General features: G+C 44.8%; 1 protein-coding gene across 2 annotated transcripts in view; it reads right to left on the bottom strand.

The window, feature by feature from the left end:
• Positions 1-6,415: 6,415 nt before the first annotated feature.
• The window catches only part of AKAP14 (A-kinase anchoring protein 14), a 34,841-nt gene continuing 13,315 nt past the window's right edge, over positions 6,416-27,941 (bottom strand). Inside the window, exons 2-6 of one of the 2 annotated variants that reach the window (XM_088482833.1) lie at positions 27,203-27,338; positions 15,597-15,688; positions 14,439-14,618; positions 11,825-11,877; positions 6,416-8,431 (exon numbers count right to left, since the gene is read on the bottom strand). In XM_088482833.1, the coding sequence (XP_088338959.1) occupies positions 8,347-8,431; positions 11,825-11,877; positions 14,439-14,618; positions 15,597-15,688; positions 27,203-27,332 (540 nt within the window). In that variant the 5' untranslated portion in view covers positions 27,333-27,338 and the 3' untranslated portion in view covers positions 6,416-8,346. The remainder of the gene's footprint in view (positions 8,432-11,824; positions 11,878-14,438; positions 14,619-15,596; positions 15,689-27,202; positions 27,339-27,941) is intronic. The other variant, XM_088482834.1, reaches the window with a different exon arrangement.

Raw genomic sequence — 27,941 nt, 5'->3', positions numbered from 1 at the left:
ACCTCTCCAGCCCACCGTACCAGCCCCTGTCCAGGAGCCACCTTGGCTAGGTTATGACGCAGCTAGTGGACTGCTTGTCAGTCCCCATGCTGCCTCCAACCATGGGGTACCCACAGCTATTACAGCCTACTATGTCAGTACCCTCTCCTTGCATGGATGTTTTTGCCCACTCAGTTCAGAATATGGCTCAAACGTCTGCAGCCTATCAACAAATGTTACGGGCAGACAGACCCCTAGCCACCAAAGCACATAGGCAACTATCATTCTACCAGTCCACCCAGCTTTCTGATTCTAATGCATAGTCAGAGGAGGTTGTCTCCCGCTCGGGCGAGGAGGACCGTCATTCAACAGTGGATATCCCTTCTTTAGTGGGGGCAGTTAAGCGATCCTGAATATCGAGGATGATGAACCCGCCCCTAAGCGTATAACCCTGATGTATGAACGTCAAAAGGTGATTAAGGCTGAATTCCCTCAATCAGACCAGCTCACTGAGCTCATAGGGGTAGCTTGGGTACTCTTGACAAACCGTTACAGGTCCCAAAAAGACTAGCAACTATTTACCCTCTCCCTATTGGTGAGTGCACTAAGTGAGAAGTCCTTCTACTGTTGATTCACATGTGACACTCTTAGAAGCTTTACACTGCCTTTACTGTCTACATCAGTGTTGGCTAACCTTGACACTCCAGCTGTTATGGAACTACATAACCCAGCATGCACTGCTACAGTTTTGCTATTAGTGCATGCTAAAGCTGTGGCAGGGCATGCTGGGATATATAGTTCCACAACAGCTGGAGTCTCAAGGTTAGCCAACACTGGTCTACATCCTCCCTTAAGAATGCTACGGATAGAAAACTGGAAACTTGTCTCAAGTATACTCGCTTTCTGGCGCTATTACTCGGCCGGCTATGGCTGCGACCTGGGTAGCTAAGGCCATTGAAGGATGGACAGAGGCACTGGAAGACAGCCTCAGACGCTACCAGGGAACAACTGGCTTACATCTCCCATATTTAGGAAGCGGTTTCTTATTTGGGAGAAGCTGCATTGGATACTGGACTCCTTGCCTCTAAGGCATCTGCGACCTCGGTAGTCGTCTGCTGGGTCCTTTTGGCTACGGTCCTGGAAAGCAGACAGGGAATCAAAGAAGGCCCTGGAATCCCTACTCTGGTGCAGAGGTGGACAAAAAATCGTGGCCCCTAAGCCTAGACCATCCTCCTTTCAGACCTTTCGCCCTCAGGGGAAGGCAAAAGGACAGTCCTTTCCCAGGCAGTCTAGTTCTCATAAGACCACCAAGCCGCGATCCAAGCAGTCTTGGTCTGCTAGAAGTCAAGCTTCCATGTCGACAAACCCTCCGCCTGATGGGTCGGACCTCCTCCTGCGGGATCCCAGGGTGGGAGGCCAACTTTGATTTGTCAACTCTTGGCATCAAACAGACGCCTGGGTCCGAGAAGTAGTCTCTCAGGGGTACGTCCTTACCTTCCTGAGGCATCCTCCCCAGAAATTGTTTAGTACAGGTCCCCCATAAGATCCTATCAAGGTCCTGGCCCTCCAAGAAGCCATTCCCTCCCTGCTGAGTTCAGGTGTGATCATATAATTTCCTTCGGTTCATCAAGGAACAGGTTTTTATTACACTCTTGGTTCAGAAGCCGAACGGGGTCTCATCGGCCTATTATGAATCTCAAATCACTCAACAAATTTATGCGAGTGCCCAAGTTCCGCATGGAAACTCTACGATCAATTGTCCTGGCATTGGAACCTGGGGATTTTATGGCTTCTGTGGACATTCAGGATGCATACCTGCATGTTGCTATTACTCTAGCCCACCAACGGTTCCTAATATTTGCTGTCCTACAGCAACATTACCAGTTTCGGGTGCTGCCTTTTGGTCTGTCAACGGCACCTTGGGTCTTTACCAAAATAATGGCAGTTATGGCGGCCCACCTCAGGGAGGGAGTCAGCCAGGGAGTCAGAATACTGCCATACCTAGATGACCTCTTAATCTTGGCACATTTGCCAGCTGTTACAATGCCATCTCCAGCTGACCATTGAATGCCTGCAAGTACACGTCTGGCTCATCAATTGGAGAATCTTTTCCCTCTCGCACACAGTGGATGGTACATCTGGGTGCACTCCTGGATTCTCTAATACAAAGGATCTTTGTCAGCGGACAAAATTTTGACAATGCACTGACACGTGCCCAACTTGCTCCGCAATCGAAGGGTATCCAATCACTCAACAATGCAGATCCTGGGGTCCACGGTATCCACTTTCGATATGGTCGGATATGCCCAGTTCCACTCCAGACTCCTTCAAAAACTGATTCTTTCCCGGTGGAATGGTCAGTATCATCTGATCTGGTCCGAGACTATCCTCCTCTCTGGAGGTTCAGCTTCCCTCTTATGGTGGCTACAGACGTCCCATCTGGACAAGGGTCGTCCCTTCTGGATTCCAAATTGGAAACATTTCATTACAGATGCCAGCCTTCGCGGATGGGGTGCGGTAACTGATCATCATACCTTTCAGGGTCAGTGGACAACCCAGGAAGTTGCCTACCCATAAACATTCTGGAGCTTCGTGCAGGGTGCAGAGCGCTCTCTCTGAAGCGAGATCTCCGCGGCAGGCCAGTCCAATCCAGTGTGACAACGCGACTGCGGTTGCTTACCTCAACCATCCAGGTGAAGTCTGGCAGCCATGCGGGATGTAGCACACATCCTGGTCTGGGCCGAACATAATCTCCCGTCAATCTCTGCAGTGTTCATTCCTGGAGTCCTCAATTGGGAAGTGGACTTCCTAAGCTGTCAGGATGTACACTCCAGAGAATGGGCTCTACACCCAGATGTCTTTCAACTCCTGGTGGACAAATGGGGCCTTCCAGACGTAGACCTCATGGACTCGTGTCACAACTACAAGGTCCCCAGATACGGGTCCTTGACCAGAGACCCCTCAGCAGCCTTCGTGGATGCTCTGGCAGTTAGGTGGGACTTCCATCTCGCATAACTCTTTCCTCTGCTCTCCCTTCTCCCGAGGGTTCTCTGAAAATGTAAGCAAGAAGGCGGCACGGTGATACCGATAGCTGCAGTCTGGCCCAGGCGCCATTGGTTCACCGACCTATGGAGTCTCTCCATAAACGCTCCTTTTCCACTTCCTCTACAGCTGGATCTTTTAGTGCAAGGCCCTTGCCTGTACCCAGACCTACCTCGTCTGTCTTGGACGGCGTGGCTCTTGAGTCATCCCTCTTAAAGGCCAAGGGTTTCTCTCAGTCTGTGGTCCAGACAATGCTCAGGGTGCGTAAGCCTTCCTCAGCCCACACCTATTGCAGAGATTGGCACTCTTAGTCTCTACAGGAACACCATTGAAAGTATGACCCTATGGTTTTTAGGGTTTCCCGGGTGCTTGCCTTTCTCCAGGCTGGGTTAGACCTTGGCTTCCACCTGGCCTCCCTTAGAGTTTGTTTCTGCACTGTCAGTCTGGTCCCAGTGAAGGATCGCTCCCCTGTCTGATGTTAAAATGTTCTTTCAGACTGTTCTCCATCTTAAACCTCCCTTTGTCCGTCCGGTGGCCCCGTGGGATTTGTCCTTGGTTCTCCGGGCTCTACAGGCTTCCCCGTTTGAACCTCTGGACTCTGTAGACATCAAGTGGCTGACAGCAAGGAGAAAGAGAGTCTTCGCTATCTCCTCTGCCTGCAAGGTATCGGATTTGGCAGTGCTCTTCTGCCGCTCACCCTTCTTGATCTTTCATCCGGACAGAGCTGTACTCCGTACCTGGGCTGGTTACCTTCCTAAAGTGGTATCCCAATTCCATTTGAATTAAGAGATTTTGGTTCCGGCCTTTCAGTCCTCATCTTCAGACCTCTCTGTAGGTGAAGCCTCCCTGGATGTGGTTTGTGCTCTTCGGATCTACGTGGATCGTACCAACTCCTTTTAGGAAATCAGATTCTTTCTTTGTGTTGTATGGCTTTCACAAACGAGGCTGGTCAGCTAACAGACTGGCTCAATTGCTCCGCATGACAAATCTCTCGGGCCTACACACAAGCTGATCTTCCTGTTCCAAACAGGGTTACAGCACATTCTACTTGGTCTGTGGGACCCTCGTGAGCGGTTCGCCATGGCTTTTCTGCTGAACAATTGTGCAGGATGCCCACATAGTCTTCCATCCACACCTTTCTCAGGTTCTACGCCAGGGGCTGGCTGGCAACTTTTAGTCTGGGGGGCACATGCAATCAAGTGGCCCGGGTGGGGGGCGTAGACCGAGGCCTGGCGCCGTAGATGTAGATGCAGATGGAGGGCCGGGCCCCGGGATGGTCCGGGCCCCAAAGCATCTGCAGTTACTGCACTTACAGTAGTTACACCACTGCACACATATACAATAACACACATACATACAGTTACACACACACATACATACAGACACAATTTGCAGTCACACACTAATACACACATTCATACAGTCACACACTAATACACACCTAGTCACAAATACACACACACACACACATAGTCACATACGCACATACAGTTACACACATGCATATACACATTTATTCACCGTCACACACTAATACACATATACATACAGTTACACACTAATACACACCTAGTCACAAATGAATACACACACACATACATATAGTTACACACATACATACACACACTGATAAATATAGTCAGACACACATACCCACAGTCACAGACATACATACACCCACTTATACAGACATACACACAGTCACACACAAACATGCATAAACACACTTAAATATAAACATATACCCAGACATACATATACAGTCAAACACACATACATACAGTTACAGAGACACATACATACACACACATACATGCATAGTTACAGAGACACATACTTACACACTTATACACACAGATACATACACAGTAACAGGATCCCCCCCTCTCTATTACCTTACTGTCAGACAGGATACAGTATACTCACTGTTTGTATACTCTGTCTCCTCCATCCACTCTCATCCATGCTGCTGCTGGCCTGGCACTGACTGCCGTGTAGCCCCGCCCCTGTCCCGACTCCGCCTCCCTGTTAGCCTACTTGGAACTGCACTGCACTGTGGCACTGACTGCAGCTGCAATTAATGGCCTGGGGCCCGAGAACGGAGAACAGGAGGCGGGACAAGAGGTAGGAAGTCCGATGGAGCAGAGAGGAGAGGACCAGCCCCAGCCGACGGCCTTCCACAGCCTGCGCTGCTATGTATATGCAGAGCACGGCTGCGGACGGCCCTGGGACAGTAAAATGTTACTGGCCTGGGGGGCACATGGCACCCTGCCCCCCGGCCCAGCCCGCCACTGTTCTACGCCTTTGACACCGTTGCCTCTCAGGATGCTTCCTTTGGGAAACAGATTCTACTTTCTGCTCAGGAGCGTCCCCACACTTAGGGGAAACTGCTTTAGACAACATCCCCATGGTATCCCTGTGGATCCCTATGGACCCTGAAGAAGAAAATAAGAGTTGTGGTAGACTTGCCTTTTGTTAACTTTTTTTTTTCCCTTCAAGGTCCATAGGGTCCACAGGGCACCCACCCTGACACACCTGGCTTCATTGGGTATTTCTCTTGGTCACTGATTACCTCATCTTCTGTGAGTGTTTATCGTGTGTACTGTTCTTCCTTCTCTTTCCTGCTCCTGCCTTGGGCTTGTTCACAAAACTGATCTGCCTTTGACAGGGGGAGGGGTATATGTGGAGGAGGCTTGGGGCATCCTGGGAGCTAAAGCTTTCTTTGGTGCCCGGTTAGCTGCAAAAACCAAATGACACTATTGGTATCCCTGTGGACCTCGAAGAAAAAGAGTTAACAAAGGTAAGTCTACCATACTCTTATTTTTCTTAGTGTTAAATCTTTTATATGATTTTACTTTTGACTGTACAGATATACATAGCAAGCAATTTTATGTGAGTACTTGTCTGCACATTGATAAGTTAAGTTAGCACACCTCAAATTTATTTGCACTCTTGAAAAGCTCTGGCCCCAATACCATGATGGAGGTTTGCCCTGTTGTCTTCCTTTAGCAGCTAATTTAAATAAAATGTTGTATCTCATTGTCCAGCCAAAATCTTTGTGTTCAAATGCCTCCTTGGCTTACAAATACATCATAAGTGGGGAAACCCCCATGTTGGTCAGCCCTCTGCCATCTTCAAATACCCCAGCTTTCTTATTTCTGATGAAAATGCCAATCCAGAGGAATGGTTCTCGCACCTTTTATTATTACCAAGTTGTAATTTCCTGACTTATTCCTAGCTTACCCTCTAAAGTACAATACATACATGCCATTTTAAGGAAAATAAATATTTATTTTGTTTTATGTTAAGGCATCAATCTAGAAAATGAAGGAAGTCGACAAAAAATTTAGATTTGCAGACATTCAGATATTTATTTATTTTTTTAAATGTCCTTACAACGTCATTGAGGCTGTCAACATTTCTAATGGAAAACCTCGTAATTGTCTAAGAATTTTATGTATATCAAATTTGCAGACATGTTAAAGAATTTTCATGATCTACTGTAACTGTTACTATATTTATTTTTAGGAAAGTGAGACAGGCAAAGAATTAATAATTGCTTCTTAACAATGTATCAAGTTTATTTTAATAAAACTTCTGCTGTAGCTGCTAATATAGAATTTTATAAAAACTTGTGAAGAAGTTATGACTATAGGGCATACACTTAAATGCTACGCTAAGAAATTGTTTATTTTTATAGCACCACATACACTTGCAGCACCATACAGTGGGGTAGTGTCAGATGACCGAGATCCAACAGGATGCAAGGGTTCCTGGAGACAGAGGTTGATGAATGGATGGCAAGAATACAAGAAAGCCTCCTATCCCTCTTGTGGAGTTCTCCAGTACACTACTTTGCTACTTATAAATGAAATACAAATAAAATGATTTTCAAAATACAAAAAGTAGGTTACCAGATATAAAAGTTGGCCCGAATGCCCATTTGCATCTAATGAATTCTATTGCCTAGCAATGTTTGCCTTTAAAACCCTTTCAGACCTAAGCAAAAACCCAGGAATTTGCCGGGACACGGCGCTTCGACCCAGGTCCTGCTTATGTCTGAAATGGTCTTATACAGGTTAACAGTCCTGGGTCTTGTACCCATTGACCAGAGTTATTCCTGTGATTTACAACCTGGGTCAGTGCCCTGGCTCATGTCTGAAAGGTGCAACCCAGGTTTTTAGACCCAGGTCGCACCTATAATAGCGGTCAGAGCCCTTATCCAATCAGAGGGCGCAGCTCTGTATCAGCAACACTCCTCACCCAGAGACTCCCTGTCCGCTCTCCTTCTCCACCTGCACGCTGCTGCTCTGGGCACCATGCCTCCCCAGCACTGTCTCACAAGCACCACTCACGTTGGTTGCTGAGCTGTGTACTGAGGTCTGCTGGCTTGAGAAGGGGAATGTGATGGCTATGTGTGTATATACTGTGTATATATATGTGTATATTGCTATGTGTGTGTATGTGAGTGTGACAAGGGAGCAGTCTGGCAGTTCTAGCTTGTAGATTGCCATGGCAGACACAGTCTGTGTGTGAAAGGGGTCGACCCGGCAAACACACGGCTCCACAGTGTAGTATGAAAGGGGTTCTTAGAGCTGAGACTTGGGTTACACCCGTGTTGAAAAACCCGGGTCGGAGCCGTGTATTTGCAGGGCATATGTCTGAAAGGGGTGGTATTGTCAGTAAAATAGGTCGGTATAATTTATATATAGTGAGCAAGGGAGAAAAAAAAAAGTGTACATATATACTGACCCAAAGACGACATTCTACAGACTACAAAGGAAATACAAAGACCGTTTATATTTCAGCAAGGGTTCAAAATCTTCAGGTTCTGGCTATATTTATTTTAGCTGTATGGCCACACAGATCTGATCTGTAAAACCGTAATAACATGATGTAGAATACATACAGTAATGTTTCAATCATTAAATCCGACCAATGTAAACAAATTGTGGGTAACCTGGGACCTCATCAGTACAGCTATCAGCATGTTATGCTGATTAAATTATCCCATAATTCTATAAGGTTTGTATTGAATCTGATTATATCTTAAAATAAACCACTTGTTAATGTGATGTAAAGATATGAGAGTAGCTTGCTTTAGATGTCATTTGCATCTTTTCTGATGAGGTTGGATATTTACATCTTTATTATTGGATTTGTAGTCACTGACTTACTATAATTAATAACAGAACAGATATTGATCTTTTTAACCACATATTGGTTTCACATTCTGTACGTTTAGATTTAAAATGTCCTTTCATAAATAAGTTGTTAGAAATCATACTTTGTCATAAGTGTTCACTCTTTACTTAGAGCAGGTAATTAGAATGTTACACTATCCATCATTATAATTTTGCTTTCAATTATATCCTTCAGCCATTTTTCTCTGAATCTGGTCTGTCCAGGTCTATAAGAGACAGATGAGAAAAAGCAATCAGTTAATACAGTTATGTCTCCAATTTAACTCCTGTCTACTTTCTATTAATGAATAAGAAAATCTCAGAACCCATTCCTTTTCCAGCTACTAAACAAATTATATTCTGAAGCTTCTATAAAAATCTTGTATTTCAAGAGCCAAGAAACCTAGCAAACAGTTGGGCTGGGTTTGAAGTATAGCTATACTAGATCTTTCCTACCTGACTTATTTCCCTTGATGAGTCAAAATTATATGTAATTTTGTAAGTTAGAAAAGTTTGTAGTTTACCAAAATATTCTGTAGCTAGTGCATAATACGCTCTGGGGTCTACTCATTATGTAAATTATCCGGTCCAAATAATTAACATACTAACTCGCTGCGAGTGCCGGAGCAATTCATCATTGCTCCAGCATGGAGACAGCTGTTCCTTTCGGAGCAGTGATACAAGTGCACATGCATAACCTATAGGTCACGCAAGTGCACAATGCCCCAACGTACGGTGGGTATAGGGAAGGAGCGGGTTGCGAGCAGGAGCACTCACCATCTGAAGATGGCGAATGCTCCCTCAGTTGAGCTCCGACAATATTGTATTTTCAGAGCTTGATCAATTCTGTCCCCATACCAGTATATGGGGGGAGCGGGCCATTCCGCGAGAGAAAGGTAAGCAAGGAGATAGCTCCTGCTTTATCTTCTTGATGAATGACCCAGACACTTAATTTCTACAATTGCAGGTGAAAATGTTCATAAACTCATTAACATGTATTTTTTGTATACCCTTATAATAATGCAACTGAACTCCTAAAATAAAGACACAGACAACAGTGTTGGTGTTTTAAATCTTTATAAGAAAGGGTCCTGGACTGCACACCCTGATAATGGGAGGTGCTACCTGTTGAGACTATTATTGCAGGCACAGAAACAGACAGGTCACAGGTGCACAACTCCAATTTACTGATTATATATAAATACATTATGCAATAAATAGAGGTTTTTAGCATAATCATGGCCAAGGTTATGGGCCTGCCCACCATATCAAGGTAACCTCTGTAGGGAAGGTCCCTAACATACTAGGGTTCAAATCCATAGCGTAGGACATCCCCAAACCAGCTCAGCCGAGCCACCCCAGGGCATCGCTCTAATGAGAAAAGTGAAGTGTAAAGTAAGAAAGATAAGAGCTGCTGCTGCATGTATAGGATAGAGAAGTGAAAATACAAATATAATAAAACCAAATAATAAAAGTGTTTGTTTGGGTTGATTTTTGGGGCGTGGGTCCCCTGTATTGCTTTGGTTGGTCTGCTTCAGGACATCACATTATAACACTTTTAGATTTTTGCACATTTTAAACAATTTTACTATTTGTTTTTTAACTTCTCTATCCTATACATGCAGCAGCAGCTGCTCTTATCTTTCATACTTTACACTTCACTTTTCTCATTAGAGCGATGCCCTGGGATGGCTCGGCTGAGCTGGTTTGGTGGTGTCCTGTGCTCTGGATTTGAACCCTAGTATGTTAGGGACCTACCCTACAGAGGTTACCTGGATATGGTGGGTAGGCCCATAACCTTGGCCATGATTATGCTAAAAGCCTCTATTTATTGAAAAATGTTATTGCATAATGTATTTATATATAATCAGTAAATTGGAGTTGTGCACCTGTGATCTGTCTGTCTTAAATCTTTGTCAATTTTATTTTTGACAAACACTATATTTTTTGACTATAAGTTAATACTAATATTGGTGATGGCACAAAAAGAACTCACATGACAAAAACAACAAATAGATCAAACAAACACCCACCCACCCACCCAAGCCAAGCATTGGTGATCAACTCTCCTTTTCTTCTAAGCACCCGTCCGGGTGGTATAGCCATTTCCCATCCAGGACAATTGGCTGACATCTTACTCCACTTTCAAGAAGAGCGCACCCACTAAGCGTAACTATAAACATAACTATCCGAGTGCCGTTCTTTTCCGCAACACCTAACAAACATACATACAAACAATAAGAGGGAGGGAAAAACTGGAACAAAGAGACAGCTTAAAATGCAGCTCTCCCTTAAATACCCCTAGGCCACCCCCTTGAACATTCATTGGCTGCCTAAGACCAGCTAAACCAACACTGTATTAAACTGGCAACACTCAAAACACTTGTGGTTTAATGTGCCTCATGCTTAATTGTCAGCCTTCGGGCTTATTTTTCTCCTGCTTTTGTAGAAATTAAACGATGATGACTAGACCCCTAAGTAGGCAATTTATTAGGTACACCTGTTAGTCCATGCAAATATCTTATCAGCCAACCCTGTGGCAGCCACTCAATGCATAAAAGCATGCAAATGTAATCAAGAGATTCAGCTGTTGTTCAGATCATACACCAGACTGGGGATGAAATATTAGCTATGTGACTCTGACATGGAATAGTTGTTGGTGCAAAACGGCTGAGACTGCAGATCTCCTGATATTTTCACACACACAAGTCGCAAGACAAAGAACTATCCAGTGATTGGCGGTTCTGTGGGCGAGATGTGAGACCATAGGAGCATAGCAAGACTGGTTCAAACAACAATCTCGATTTCTCCTGCAGCATGCTGATGGTAGGGTCAGAATTGTATGTAAACATCATGAATTAATGGATCCATCCTGCCTGTAGTAGTTATAGTAGTAATAGCCAGTACTATTACTAGTAACAATAGTTCAGGCTTGTGGTAGTGTTGTCAGGGTGTGGGACATACTTACCAACTCTGCCTGATTGTCAGGGAGACTCCCTGAAATAGTAGCAATCTCCCTGACTCCCTGAAGAGTCCAACAATCTCCCTGATTGCACCTTACCCCCATTACTGTTAATATAACAAAAAACCCAGAGATATATACATTCAAATGGGATCATTAGTATAATATCCCTGCATTGGTTATAATACACAATGATCCCTATGGCTACATGCATTTTCTGAAAAGTATCAGTGTGTTTTTCATCAACAAGTAGATCTTACTAACTGCCTTGGGGCTCATCTACAATCAATTTTATGACATTCCCCCTCAGATGTAGCAGTACACGCCCACTTTACCGCCACACTCATAAGTGCTGCTTTCACAATCTCCCTGAAATGCTTTTCAAAAGTAGGTAAGTATGGTGTGGGATATTCTTTTCGGCACACATTGGGCCCCTTAATGTCAATTATGCATCGTCTTAATGCCACAACCAACGGGAGTTTTGTTGCTGATTATGTGCATCCACTTATGACCACATTCTACCCATCTTCTAATGGTATTGTACGCTTGATCGGAGTGTAAAAATACATTTCAGTTGAGGTTTTTAGTATATCAATACATATCAATTTTGCTACTTTATAGATTGCACAAATCGACCCGGTAATGTATTTTCTCATACCTGTGTACAAGTCTGTTTGATTCAAAGATAAAAAATACTTCCACTGGTAAATTCTGAAAGACAGCAAATCATTGAGACAGTCAAAAAGAAAATAATTTAAATTTAGTTTTCTACTGTAGCCAGGGCCGCCATCAGGGGGGGACTGCCGGGCCTCCTGTCTCGGGCCCGGAGAGAGAGGGGGCCCGGGTGGCAGCGATGACTCGGCGAGGGAGGAAGAGCATCGGTGGTGCTGCGGCACTACTATGGAGCCGCCTGCGATCCAATAACAGCTCGCGGAACGGCTGCCGATCAGGAACAGCCGCCCCTGATTGGCTGCTGTTCCGCAAGCTGTGATTGGCTCGCGGCCAGCTCAATAGTAGTATTGAGCTGGCCGCGAGCCAATCATAGGTCACGAAACAGCAGCTAATCAGGAGCGGCTGCTCCTGATTGGCTGCTGTTCCATGAGATGTGATTGGCTCAGGACCAGCTCCATAGTTCAAATGCCGCAACGAAGATGCTCTTTTTCTACGCCTGCGGCCCGGTGCACTACTTGCCGCTGCCACCCTGGCCCCTTTCTCAGGTACTTCTGTTGACCCTGTCTTGTGTCCCCACTCGAGGCCAGATAGCCTTCCCTGCACTGCCCCCCCCAGTGCAGCAAGCCTGCTCCCCCCCCAGTTTAGCCAGCCATACTGCATTCTCTGCCCCTCCCCAAGTCCAGCCAGCCTTCCTTCCCTGCCCACCCCCCAGTGCAGCCAGCCTTCCTTCCCTCCCACCCCCCAGTGCAGCCAGCCTTCCTTCCTTGCCCACCCCCCCAGTGCAGCTATCCTACCTTCCCTGCCCACCCCCCTAGTGCAGCCAGCCTTCCTTCTCTACCCAACCCCCAGTCCAGCCAGCATTCCTTCCCTGCCCACCCCCCCAGTCCAGCAAGCTATCCTTCCCTGCCTATCGCTCCAGTCCAGCAAGCCATCCTTCCCTGCCTATCCCCCCAGTCCAGCAAGCCATCCTTCCCTGCCCCCCCACCAGTGCAGCCAGCCTTCATTCCCTGCCCACCCCCCCACCAGTGCAGCCAGCCTTGATTCCCTGCCCACCCCCCACCAATGCAGCCAGCCTTCCTTCCATGCCCACCCTCCCCCAGTGCAGCCAGAATTCCTTCCCTGCCCACCCCCCCAGTCTAGCAAGCCATCCTTCCCTGTCTACCCCACCAGTACAGCCTTCCCTGCCTACCCCACCAGTTCAGCCTTCCCTGCCTACCCCACCAGTTCAGCCAGCCTTCCATGCACTCCCTTCTCCTCCCCTTCTGGTCCAGGCAGCCTGTCTTCCCTGTCCTAGTCCTGCCAGTCTTCCTTGCAGCACCCCTATGTCTAGCCAGCCTGCCTGCCTTCTTTGCCCTTCCTCTCCCCTAGTCTAGCCGGCCTTCCCTGCCATTTGCCTCCCTCAGACCAAGCCAGCCTTCCCTGACCTTTGCCACCCCAATCCACTCTTCCCAGCCAAGTGCCCCCACTCCTTTAGCCGTCCCTGCCCTGTGCCCCCCATTAATATCCAGTGTTCTCTACCCTGTGCCCCCCCATCCACCATGTCTAGACATCCCTGATTTACATACCAATTGATACACCACCCCCGAAATAGCTCTTTAAAACCACCACAACTAAGGCCCGTACTCAATTTGAGCCGAGCCGCGTTAAGTTAACGCGGCCCGGACTTAATGCTGACTTAGCCTGTTTTGTAGGCGTTAAAGTATCGCGCACGTGCCCGCGTATCCCCGTATTCAATTCAAAGTACGGGTAAACGGCACCCGGCGATACTCTAACTAGCGGAAAGTACTGTCATTTTTGGGGAAATCAGCCTGTCACCCCCCAAATGATGCTCTGACATGGGGGTTCACTATGGTACCCCCCGATTTGGCTTGCTGAAGCTGCTAAATAGCGTTTTTCTATACCTGATGCAAAATAGTATTTAGGAGTATTTTTTCCAGAAAAAGTTATCCCAGCAAATTTGGGGCACTTGAAAATGGGGGTCTGCATATTTTAAAGTTGAAAAAGTGAACTTGAAAAAATCATGAAAAATCCACCTGCCGCAAACACCTGCAATGAAATAAACACTTGAGGTATACTTTGAGACCCCCCAGAGTCAAGTTCGCTAGTTTTTAACTTTGTACCCCAACATTTATTTTTTTCGCCCCCTTTTTCAAAGTCAATTTTTGGGGTGTCCTTAAGTTTTTTAAAAAAAAATTTTTGACACAGATTACCTTTGGGGGACTGTCTGAAGGCTGCACGGGGGTTCCCGAAACGTTGCACCCCAAAACCCCAATTCTGCACTTTTTTCCGCCTGCCATTCATAGGCGATACTTTACCGCCTAGTACATTGCATTGACTTTCCGCCTAGGCAGAAAGTCTTTCAAATTGAATACGGGGTAAAACCAAAACAGGCGTTAATGACGTAATCGGCGGTAACTTAAAGCGGATCCGGACTTAACGCTTCAAATTGAATATGGGCCTAAACCTCTTATAAATCATGCACTTGCCCCTGGTAGTAATCTGCTTTTGCTGTGCATATATTTTAAAGCATAGTTTTCATTGTAAAGCCCATGTTATAACTTCTTAAACATCAAGTAGGTCAGTAATTGATAAATACTTACAGGGGGTTTAATTTTGGATACCTTGATTGTAAAGTAGACACAGGCAGTTGCCCTAGGAATCGGTTTCCTGCGGGTTGGGATGCTCCATCTCATTCTATAATGGAAGAGTTTACTGAACTCCTTCTCCTCTTCTTTCAGAAAATCTGTACAGTACAACCAGCTCTCATGGAATTCCCAAGTCTGTTCACAGAATACAAAGATATGTCTGATATCAATCATGTCAATTGCATGTTTTAGGCATATTAGGGTGTCTACAGAGACAGAGACATATATATGGATGTCTAGTGTCATTTCATTTGAGCATCATGGGTTTGATTGTATGTTCTACCCTTGTTTGTGTACCAGGATACTCAATCCCTCTTCAAGATCCTTATTAAAGTCTGGTAACCTTGGGCTGCACACTTTAATACTTGCATCCCATTTTCTCTGTGATCTCTCACATATGAGGGTAGAATCGGGGTTGAATACAAATCCACCATCCTCCTTGAGGCTTTCCCAAAAACCTTTGAAGTCTAATCTCCATCCTATGGTGAGATGAGAGGAGGACTTAGAGGAGAGACACTGGAGCTGTTGTATGTCTGTAATTGCAGTAGGAGGACAAATAACTGTTGAGAGAACTCTGCAAACCATGTATTGAGATCCACTGCTGGATTTTGACAGTCATATGGCTATGGAGTCAGATAAAAGTGCAGCCACATATGATTATCATGCTAGACTGGTGATTCAGATCTGTTGCCTGGGCTGCATGAACTGGCAGCATCTCCTGTAGCTCAGGCCAGTTGGGTGTTTATACTAACCACCTGTAATCAATTGCAGAGGCCAGAGGTCATAAAGGTCAACAACAGGGCACAGGTGGGGGTCAGTTGAGAGAGCTAATACATCAGCACCCCACCATTACTGTCTAATAGCATTTGCTATAAAACCTGATCTCCTGACGTAAACTAGGCACATAAACTACTGTTTATTCCGGAGCAAAACAGGCGCATATACTATCCTTGCCAAGCGGGGCACATCTTGTGATACGGCCAGGTCTGCAAGCTACCCATAATACACTTTTTTTTCAGAATGCTTTTAATACTTGCAATTTACACATAAATTCTGTCCAACTCAGCATAAGCCCCTGTGTGTGACAGTCTCTCTCATATCATGTTATCTTACAGAAACGTATTCTTCAATTTGCTTTTTCCCCAGCTCCGCTGTGAAATCCTGACCGGGAAGCCATTTAAGGTTCCTCATTTCATCTTCCTGCTCTGAACAAGAGAAGTAAAAGAACATTACTGCACTGAACAAATGTAATAATCCCAAAAAATTTGCAAGGTTTAAATTTAAAATTTCATGGTGGCATCCATGAATTTAATCAGCTGAGTAGAGACAGGGAAAATACACACCCAGAGCCTCCCCTGTCATACTCCCTGCCCTATCATACTCCCTGTCATGCTCCAGAGTTTTGATATAAAAACTGTGGTTTTATACATGTGTGCCTCCCCAGCCATTGACCTCACCGCACGTCACTGGGTTTAAGCAAAAGATTACTTGTTCCTGGTGAGTCAGGATGGTCCTTGTGACACAGTGCTAGCAGGGACATGGGTGTCTCCCTTGGATGCTAGTTGCTTCTTCGAAGTAGCAAACGTGGGGCTACAGATTCCGGCCCCTGTTCATACTCTATAGTGCTGGTTCCAGGTTGCACCTCTGTGCCTGAGTGCAGAAAAGTGTTTGCACGCCGAAAGTCTGCTTTTCTGAGAAGTACAGCGCCAAGGAGGCTTTCTGCACCATGGCGTCTGAGCCCACCCCCAAAAAAGTAAAAGAGCAACATTTCTCATTCTCTAAGTACTCTTACCGAGCCTGCTGAACCAATTAAATGATTTGCTTGGTGGTGTCATCAATGTACTTTGTCATGAAGGAGGATATAATATACAGGGATAAAAGAGACCCTGGCTCAGATTTATCAATGACTGATATTCTTGTTATCACTCGTTACTAACCTTAAATGGTGCTACAACCAATCAGCTCCTACCTGTCATCTGTTTGCAATATGAGCTGATAGGTTGGAGCACCATTTAAGATTAGTAATGAAGGATAACAAGAATATCAACTCGTTGATAAATCTGGGCCCCAGTTCAATAAGCGTAGACATAAAGGATGCACAGCCTGTTCCTTCAGGTGCCAGTGAGTCCCTGAATTCTCTTATTCAATGTGATTGGTCATCAAGCAATGAGTCAGAAGAATATGGGGAGGTACAAAGGTAATTTAATCTTGAAATTGTAAATTCTAATAATAAATTTTATTTATATAGTTCAACAATTTTGTTTATATAGCGTTTTGCTAGGACTCCAGGCACTTAACAGATAGTATGGTGAAGACATTTATTGTATCTGTATTTTCTGAAAATCTAAACCTCGTATTATGTTCATACTAACAAAACCCTGGTTATAAATAATGTCCCAGCTTCTCTCTAAGGGGGGGTCAATCCAATTAGGTGCGAACTGAGAGAAGCTTTTCATGAAAGTCGCAGACTTCACATGAATGCGTGCACCCGAGAATTCTCCAATCAAATAAAAAATGCCTATTCGCGGAACTCGCTGCGGAGGTTTGCGAATTGACTGCCAAAAGCAATGTGAGAGAAGTGCATGAAAAAGTGGGGAGATCATCCTTGACCCCCCAAAATTGATAATTTCGTTAGCAGGACCATATAGAAGTCTGTTTGTGGGCATTAGGAAAGTACGGAAGGTTTTTAAATGGTGTCATTTGTGCTGTTTAAAAAAAAATAATTTTTGTTTAATCTCAAACAAATGAAACGAAAAATGCAAAAAAAAGTAGGGAAAAAAAGTAGATTTTGGGGTACTTTGAGGGCACTTTACAAAAAACTACAAATAAAAACTGTAATTAAATTTGGGGTGCCTAAGCTAATGAAAAAGTTGATTTTGATGTAATTTGAGACCAGTTTTTTTAACCCCAAAAAATGACATATAATTATTCGACTAATTAAGCTAATTGAAAACTTCCAATTGCCTATTTAGTCATTAGGGGGAGTGTCCAAGGGGCTCAGCAAGGTGTTCCGACATAACCTAAAAATATAGAGTTTCCTTTCCATTCCTTTCCAGGTGCGAATGGAAAAATGTAAATTCACTTTGACTGGCTCAGTGCGAGTTGCTAATTGGATTGCAAATTTAGGCCCTCATTCAGAGCCACTCGTTATTTGCGGTCGTTCGTTCTAAAACTAGGGGTGGCTATTCAAATGAACCGTTCGCTGTTTGCGGTCTGTTCACGCCTCTATGTCTGAACGAGCGAACAAAACTTGCGTTCGTTTTTTGGAAAAATACGCCCCCTGGCCGCTCGCATCCTACGTCATGTCCGCTATTTATTAGATTAATCGAGTACATCGACAAGGGTATGAACTGCTCGCTATTCTTGGGGTTGGTGTTTGCTACCACAATTTTGCGAGCAATTCTGACTATAAAATAACCCAGTGACGTGGTCCATGACGCTGCTGTTTTAAATATGCACACCCATAAAACGCCCGTTTTGACCTTTAAGCACGCCTGCGTTCTGATTTCCACTCCCCATTTTCAAGCACCTTCCCCTGTTACCACCCACATACGCCTCTTTCTGTCACTCAAAATAGCAGGCATTCGCTATTTTGCGAGCACATGAATTTCGACCGCACTGACTGGTTCGCGCATGCGTATAACGATCCGTACGCATGCGCAGTTGGGCAAACATCGCTCAGAGCGAACGAGCTGCCGCTTACGAGTGGCTCTGAATCAGGCCCTTAATCCGCTATGTGAATTAGAAAACAGCAACTCCCGCCTAATTGGATTGACCCCTAAGATCCATTATTAGAGATCAGTAGAGAAAAGGTAGAGTACACTAGTTTGTTAAAAGTCTCATTAATAAAGAATGTGAACAGATGGACAAAGGGCAGCTTATTTGTAAGAGACTAATGCTGGCCATAAAGGTGGCCATACACGGCACGATATACGTGCCAATCCGACGGATCTGCACGATATAGGTGCTATATCGTGCCATGTATGGGCACAATATCGTACCTGATATCATGCTGCGCGCTCCCGCGGGGTCGTACATCGCATCCCCAGGTCTTCCTGCAAAACCACCTGACCTGGGATGCGATGTACGATCCCATTCAAATGGTGAAGGGGGGAGCCGGCATATCGTGCGGTCTGCGGGGACCACACGAATGCCGGCAGTGACGGCATGATCCGTCTGCTGACGGATCGGCAGTCACACTACACGGTGCATCGCACCTTGTATGGCCAGCATTAACTGTATGAATCCCTTTCAGGATGAAGAAGCTGGTAAATGGTGTCCTATAGATAAAAGATAAGAAATGTCATGCTGCTTTAGGAAATAAATAGCCAATATTTAATACAAAGCATTGAAGTGATGCAGAAAGGAATTGATTTTCCTTGTGAAGCACCTTTGGCCAGAATTTGTTTGAACATTAGTCGCCAGGATAGACCTATTGTTGAGGCCAGGTTCGGTATGTAATTCAACATTCACTATACATTCATGATGTTGACATGAGAATGTCAACATAATCATTACGTCGACATGTTCATAGTAATGACATTGATCATGTTGACACTGATGAAATGTTGACAATGTGGTTTTCAGGTAAGTCTATCTGTAACCCCAAACCCTAAACCTAACCCTAACGTTAATGTAGACATGTAGAGATTTCATATGTCAACATTCTGTCATTGTCAATATTCTCCAGGTGTTGACATTTATGATGTCAACATTTTAACCATGTTGACATCATAAATGTTGACATTCTGGTGTTGACATTATCACTGTCAGCAATCTAACTGCATACTGTTGCGGCCATGGGTGGCAGACCCACAATGACAGAAATGTTTATCTGTATTTCCACTAGTTGGATATTTTTTGTTTGGGGAAAAATTGGACAAAATATAAAAAAAATGCACTGGAGTTAGTTGCTATCAAAGTTTCCCTTTACCTTCTGGTCAGCACCTCAGAGAACCACAAAGTTTTTGGCACTTTGAGGTGCTGGCACTTTTTGTTCCTTCAGGAATAAAGACTTACCGTCTGGACTAAGGGCCTGATTCAGACCCGTTTGCTATGCTGCGTTTGCACGCAGCTGTCAGCAGCCAAAGTATGCAAATTCCGCGATCTCTAGCAAGATATTAGCACGCCCACTATGTCTTGCCATGCGATCGCGGTATGTATTTAGACTCCCACCACCCTGACACAAGATGCCTACTTTCCCTTAGTAACATACATCATGTCCAGGAAGTGTATTAAACAATCGGTAACATCGAATAACATCGGACCCATACACAGCACTTGTGGCTGACCATACCCTACCGCAAGCTCTGCGAGTGCTGCTGTGTGTAATTCAGCCATGTGATGTGTATTGCTGACGATGCTTCTTAATTACGCATGCCCCTGAAACGGCGTTCCAACGCAACGCACAGACACGCCTGTGTTCGCACCACCACACCCCCGTTACCATCGACCACCCCCTGTCACCACCCACAAATGCACATCTTGTCACTCAAGCTTGCGGAGCCTCTGTGTACAGGGTGTGAACGCTTCACGATCGCATGGACTGGTTTGCGCACGCACACTGCGTCTTATACGCATGCACAGATTGCAAACATCAGCAGGCTACGTGCGAATGCAGCCTAGCGACCGGGTCTGAATCAGGCCCTCAATCCCTTGCATTACTATAGTTCACTCCAATCCTATTGAATTCCTTCGGGGGCAGAATTTCAAAGTATATGGAATTCTGGCTGCTTACCACTCAAAATGAGCCCTGCTCATACAAGCTTACTATCTAATGGGTTCGCAACATAATCAATGAAGGATACAAAATAGAATATTACTAAATACCCAGAGGGAATGTCAGTGAAATCCTGAGATCTGTGCTCTCTGATAGAACTGGAGACATTACAGAACAGTTTAGAAAAGTACATGTTGAGTCTCCCATATCCAAATATTCCGAAATACGGAATAATCCGAAATACGGAATTTGTTTGGCATGACTGAGAAAATTAAACCTTTGATTTTTGATGGTTCAATGTACACAAACTTTGTCTAAGGCACAAATTATTACAAATATTGTATAAAATTACCTTCAGGCTGTGTGTATAGGGTGTATATGAAACATAACTGAATTTTATGTTTGTACACAAACATTGTTTGAGTCACAAAATTATTGAAAATATTGTATAAAATGACCTGCAGGCTGTGTGTATAAGATGTATATTACACATAAATGCATTCTGTGTGTATATTTGGGTCCTATTCCCAAGATATTTAATTATGGTATGCACATATTCCAAAATACGGAATATTCCGTTATCCAAAATACCTCTGGTCCCAAGCATTTTGGATATCGGAGACTCAACCTGTAGTAATTTTGCCTATTCCTGAGACAAAGAGGAGCACTGACTTTTATTCCAAGATTTTCCTGGTAGAAAAACTATTAAGGGCCTGCTAAACAGTCCTCAGGGAAAAAGAAATCACAGTCTGGCCTTATGCGGATGACATTCTTGAAACAGGTAAGTTGGATATTGCTGCCTAACACAGAAAATCCCATGTTATAAGTGTTCTACAGGTACATGGTTGAAGCAAAAAGCCACCTTGTGCCTTCTTATAACCTCTATTGTTCTTGGGGGTACAAACATCTACAGAAATGTAAAAATCTGCATCTTGCTCATCAATTTCAGTTTTGGCAAATGGTGCCGATAAGAAATTGTCTCCATTGCCTAGGAATGTCCTCTTTTACAATAGGCATCCTATATTGGGCAGGGTGGCATATGAGAAAGCATCACTGGGCCTATAAAAATCAGTGGGCTCCAAAGTCTGTAAATGAAGTCATCAGACTTGTCATAAAAGATGGTGACAAGACTAAAACATTATTGAGTGCCCCATTCAGGAACAGATATATTGTGCTCACTCACCACAGACCACAGCTCTCTTCTACTTACAGAAGTGGTACAAGGACTATGGCCACAGAAAGAAAGACATCTGCATGCAAACATTCTGGAATTGATATCAGTATGACAAGAAATTAATTCACCATTTCCAACACCTGTTAAAACACAAACTTCTCAGGGATTTTTTTGTTTGTTTTATACTGACAACAGGACAGTAGTTCCTTTCATAAAAAGAAAATACAAAAGGATTGCGCTATATCAATCACAGCAATAAAATTTTACTGTATATAGTTTATTGTAAATTGTAAACAAATTTAATTAATAACATAAGTACACATAATAATAAAAAGCATTAATGAAACAGAATGATTGCAATACAATGTGTGAGCAAATACTTCCTAATAGGAAAGATATTAATGCTAATAAATATAAAAAAGAATCAATCCTCCAAGAAAAAATATTCAATACGTATTGCAGGGAGTAAAACAAATATATATATAAATATTCAATTGATACAATTATATCTGCTCCGAAGTGTGGGTTTAAACAAGTGAAACAATGTCTCCATCAAAATTTAGTTTTGTGGTGATCACAAATGTTCCATAAAGGGGAGCCACTTTTATTCACAGAATAAATAAGTTGTTGACACTGCAGTGTATAGATCGTATAAATAGGTTAAAAGAAGGTAAACAGCCGGCAACTTCTTTTATCCGTGCTAAATACTAATAAATGTCACGAATGGTGATATCAGTGGATTGCATACCACTTGAAATAGGTGTAATGATAGCACTGAAGTTATCCAGGGGTATTCAGCATAGAAATCGCTGGTCTGTGCTGCGTGCTGGAAGCTCCTCTCAAAAGCTCAATGAGACCGGCATCTCTATCTAGCCCAGAGCGGTGCACATCAGCCGCAGAAAACCATCAGGATAGCCGTTGCTTCTCCAATAATCCTGAGAAGAAAAACTGCATGTGAGTGGCTCCAACACTGGTGTATTAACGAGTCCACCGTAGATGTGTTAACGCAATAGCCAGGTGATGTATCCACAAACTTCCTGAGCAGGTCCCTGCAGTCCTTAGGGTGTCCAGTGAATAATAAGGAGGATCAAACGATCTCCCCAGCAGTCTCCTAACTAGTTTCTTTACTCCTGGTAATTTCATCTGATGAAGGAGTGTAGGGGTCTCCAACGCGTTTCGGTAGGGGTTCTGCCTTCTTCAAGGAGGTGAGGAGTGTGACTATGCAGGGTGGGGTTTAAGTACTGTGCTTCCAGGTGTGCCAGCAATCAGGAGATATGAGAGCGACCAATGGTAGGCGAGAATGGTTGGAGAGGGTGTGAGTGGTGATGGGTTGCCGTTGCTGATGCATCACGGGAGGTCCGTGGGTATGGTAGCGGCTAGTGACGTGTGCGGGGGGTGCTGCGGTGTAATTGGCGAGCGTGGAGTAGAGCTGCAGGCGTGTCATGTGGCTTGAGTGTATGGGCGGTGGTCAGGTGGTGCCGGCGGTTTATGGTGAGTGGCGCTGATGTGGGTGTGTGTGCTGGGGCTCTGTGGATACAGGTGGGCTGGCGGTAGTTATGGTAACCACGCGGGGATGTGTTGTGAGGTGACCTGGGATGGGTTGTGGTGGCGTCGTAGTGGTAACCTCGCGGGGATGTTGTGTGAGGTGACCCTGCGATCCTGATTTTGAGTGGTCTGATGGTCCTTTCAATGTACTGTTGGTTGCAGGGGCATTGTATGAGGTAGATGACGTTGCATGTGATGTGTTCCTTTATTTTGTATATTTCTCCTGTTTGTGATGACGTGTATGATGTGGTGGGTATGGTGCTTCGATATTTCAAGGTGGTGTAGTTTGTGCAGGTTCCGCAGTGGAAAAACCTTCTGTGAGTTTCGAGTTGTCTAAGGTGCTCTATGTTTGTTGCGGGGGTGGGATGTGGTTGCATACCATGTTTGTTGTGTATGTTGGGGGCTTTCTTGTAGATGACTTTGGGTCTGGTGGGCAGGATGTCAGCAAGTTGTTCGTCTTGTAGTAGTAGGTGCCAATGTTTGTTGAAGATACGTTTTATACTGTTTACTGGGTGTTGTGTTGCGTGATAAATGGAATGCTGTTCTGTGTGTCTTGCGGTCGTTGTTTGTAGTCTAGGAGCGTTGTCTGTCTTCTTGTCCTATCTGTGTGAGGGTGAGTTCTAACTTGTCCGGTTTGTATGCTTTATCTATGAATTGTTTTTTGAGGTTGTTGGCTTGTTCCTTGTAGTCTGTGAGTCTCGTGCAGTTGCGTCTAATGCATTTGAACTGTCCTGTGGGAATGTTGTCGAGCCATGTGGGGTGATGACCACTGGTGGATAGGATGTAGCTGTTGACGTCCACGGGTTTCTGGTAAGTTCTGGTGTGTATCTGTTGGTTGTCAATGAATATTTCCAAGTCGAGGAAGTTTACTGAGGTTTGGCAGTACTGTGTAGTGAAATGAAGATTCCTGTCATTGTTGTTGATGTGGTTGGTGAAGTCAAGTAGTGTGTGGAGGGAACCTTTCCAGATACAGAGGACGTCGTCAATATATCTCATCCAAAGGATCAAGTTCGTGTCCCAGCCATGGCCATCCATATGTGGGAGTCCTCCCAGCTGCTCATGAACAGGTTGGCATGGCTGGGCGCGAACTTGGTCCCCATTGCGGTGCCAGTCCTCTGCAGGAAAAAGTCCCCAATGAACCAGAAGTAATTGTGTGTGAGGATATAGTCAATGCCTTGTAGAATGAAAGATAATTGGTCTTGTTCTAATGAGTCGTCTTGATTAATGTGTTTGTTGAAGCTGTCGAGTCCCCGTTTGTGATTGATGATGATAGTATAGAGTGATGTGATGTCACTAGTTACCAACTAGTGGTCCTCACCCCATTTGATGTTGTTGAGGATTTTGAGTATATGTGCAGTGTCTTGTAGATGTGATCGTTGACGTTTGACGTATGGTTGGAGGTAGTGGTCGATGTATTGTGACAGGTTGCTTGATATGGAGTTGATGCTGGAGATGATGGGTCTGCCTGGTGGGTTGGTGATGTTTTTCTGTATTTTCGGGAGATAATAGAAAACTGGCATGATGGGATTGGGGTTGTATATGAAGTTGTATTCGTGTTTGGTCAGGATGCCTTTGTCTAGTCCGCTTTGTAGTATGTGTTTGAGTGTTTGGTTGAATTTCTGCGTGGGATCTGTTCTAAGAGTTTCGTATGTATCTTTGTCATGAAGTATGTGTAGGGATTCTGTGATGTAGTCCGTTTTGTCTAGGAGAACTAACCCCCCCTCCCTTGTCTGCCGGTTTGATTATGAGGTTTTTGTCAGTCTTGAGGTTGTTGAGTGCGCCGAGTTCACCTGCTGTTAGGTTGGGGTTGTGATGTTTGGTCCGGGTGTTGAGTTTGTTTATATCCTCTGTTACCAAATGTTCGAAGATGTGTACAAGGTGTCCTGGGGAAGAAATTAGAAGGTGGTTTAAATGACGTGTGCTTGAACTTGTCGTGGTGGGGCTCTGTGATGGTTGTGTTAGATAGAAAGTACTTTTTCAATGTAAGTTTGCGGACAAATCTGTTGATGTCAAGGTAGGTTTCGAATTTGTTTAAATGGTTGTTGGGTATAAACTTGAGGCCTTTGTTGAGGAGGGACATGTCATTGGGTGTGAGGGTGCAGGAGCTGAGGTTGAAGATGCCTTTGCTGTCCGGTGTTGGTGGGTGGGATTGTGCTTTGGATCTGGTTGGATGTTCGCCCCTGCATCTTCGTCTCATTGGTCTAGTTTTCTCTTGACTCTGTTTGTGTTGCTGGTTTGTGGTGGTTGTAGGCAAGTGCGGTTGCCTGCCTCCAAGTCTAAAAAATGGTTGGACCATTGCTCTTCTGTGTTTATGAGTGTACATGGTGGGGGTGGAGGGGGAGCTGGTGGATATGGGGGTGTTATGTGTGTTGGGTCTTCCTGTGTGGATGTGTGTGTGGATGTGTCCCTTAGGGTGTTGACCCACCCTTGTCTAAGTGAGCGTCTGGCTAAATCTTCATATTGTTCAGTGTCCAATGGGTCCTCTATCTCGTGTATACTGAATGATATGTCGGAGTTGGGTTCTGGGTCGTCGGTGGGGTCTTCTGTGTGTTGGGGGTGGATTGGCCAATGGGTCTTGGGTTTTGTGGAATTTGGACATGTATTGTTGATAAGTAAGTGCCTATTTTGTGTAGATCGGTGTGTCTGAGGTGTCAGGTCTGGATATGTGTGGACAGTTATGCGGGGGATTCTTATTTGTGTGTGGTTTTTTGTGTGTGTGTAGGGGTGTCCCGTGACTTGTGGCAGTGTGTTTGTAATGTGGGTTGTTGCGGTGGGTATGTCTGAATTTGTCCCATTCGGTTTTGGTTTTTTCTTTTCTATGATTGCTTGTTCTGTTTTGTGTAGTTTGTTTCTAGTGAGTGTGACTAAGTTCCTGAACTCCTCCTCACTTTTGTAGGGATCTAGGTCTTTGTCTAGGGTGTTCATTTGTGTGTCAAGTTGGGATGGTCCTCTTTGTGATTGGTGATGATGAGGTTGATAAGTTGCTTGGAACAGTTATGTAAAATGTGGTTCCATTGGGTCATGAAGTTTTGGTTGTCTTGGCTGTGGGATGGTGTTGTCTGTACCACGAGGCCTTTTGGGATAATGTCGTTGTCAAAGTATCATTGGAGTATGTGGGTGTCCCACCAGACTTTGGATTCCCTGGTGATTAATTTCTCTAGTTTGAGGTAGGTGTGACAGAATGTGTTGCTGTTGTTGTGTAATTTGACACTTTGTTCCAGGTCACGGAGGAGGTTGTTGGCCCTATCTAATCTTGTGTCTCTGAAGATGAAATGCCCATGTGTGGGCGTATTGTGACGTTTGGCAGGGGTGGAGTGTGGTAACTGTGTGTGTGTGTTATCTGCTCGGGGACAGAGTGTAGCAGTGCTGGGTACTTATAAACGAAGTGGTAACGGTGGGGTAGAACTGCGCTCAACTGTATGGACAGATGGGGTGTGGTGTGGGAGTATGTGACGTACCTAATATGTGGTTGGGGTGCTGCACTTTCCTTCTGACAGGAGTACCGGGTCCTGCGTGAAAGCTTGGTGGAGAAGGGGGGGTGGAAAGTGCGCTCGCCCTATGCGTGCGGTGGTTATGTGAGTGTCTTGGAATACATGTGTGGATGCTATCGTGTTGGGTGTAATGCGGTGGGGGGGATGAGGTAAGGTGTGAGAAAGAAGAAACAGACAAAAATGAGGGGGCCAAAAAGTTCAACCGCACGGAAAGGAGCCCCCTGAAAGGGTCCACCAACCTCCCCAGTCTCTCCCGCACCCACCACCACACCATCCCCTCGTGCCCGGGACTTGTACAGGAGAAGCACTGTGACTACCCCATTAAACTTTTTGGTCCCCTCATTTTTGTCTGTTTCATCTTTCTTGCACCTCACCTCATTCCCCCCCCCCCCCCAGCATTACACTCAACACGACAGCTACCACACACGTATTCCAAGACACTCACATAACCGCTGCTTGCAGAAGATAAAGAAAGTAGCAGGAGAAGTCATAGCAGTGTTTCCCTTTTGGCTTCATGGCTCATGGCTTTGGGAGTGCTTCTGGAACAGCATTGGCCTTTACCACCCCAGACAGATATTCTACATCACGGGCCAATCCTACATACTAATTGTGTTGTCTGTTTATGATTTGCAGGAAGTGTTTTGGTATGAGTCTCACTATATGCCTTCTGGAGGTGTTTCTTTTTCCTGTCTCTGCTCAGCCGATTAAGGTGTAACCCATTCGTGGATGGCTGCTATGGAGTATTGCAAAGTGAAGACATTGCCAGTAACAATTTCACTAATTTTCTTACCTTTCTTGGTTTCCTCCACTGGGAAGCTATGTAGGGATCTCAGACTGTCCTGCGCATTTTTTATGGCAGTTTCTACTAGGGCACAAGCCTTTTCTTCTAGAGCTGCAATATAGGTTTCATCAGATTCCATTTTACCCTGGTACGAAAAAAAGAACAAAAAAAACAATTAAGTTTATTCAAATTAATTCAAAGAATATATGCTTTCAAATCAGAATCAATTCTTCTAGGTGCACTTGCACAAAGTCAGGGATTTTGTAGGATTATAGTCAGGTATATGATTAACCAATCATACCAAACAGATGATAATGATCATAATTTTCATATGTAGGTTGAAACACAGTCATTAACAGAAACAGCTGAGTAGGAGGCTTAAAGCTGGGTGAGGAACAGCCAAACTCTGGTACAAAGGTGAGGTTGTGGAAGACCGTTTCAGGTCATACACCATGGCAAGACTGAGCACAGCTACAAGACACAAGGTAGTTATACTGCATCAGCAAGGTCTCTCTCAGGGAAAGATTTCAAAGCAGACTGGGATTTCAAGATGTGCTGTTCAAACTTTTTTGAATAAGAACAAAGAAACGGGCAACACTGAGGTCCACAGACGCAGTGGTTGGCCAAGGAAACTTAGGGCATCAGATGAAAGACACATCATGCTTCCCTTCGAAATCGCAAGATGTCCAGCAGTGCCATCAGCTCAGAACTGGCAGAAACCAGTGGGACCCAGGTACACCCATCTACT

The sequence above is a fragment of the Taudactylus pleione genome, unplaced genomic scaffold (genome assembly GCF_031769625.1).
Source record: "Taudactylus pleione unplaced genomic scaffold, aTauple2 ptg000296l, whole genome shotgun sequence".
Lineage (NCBI taxonomy): Eukaryota > Metazoa > Chordata > Amphibia > Anura > Myobatrachidae > Taudactylus > Taudactylus pleione.
The sequence above is the reverse complement of the archived record's forward strand: the minus strand, read 5'-3'. Positions and strand labels throughout refer to the sequence as shown.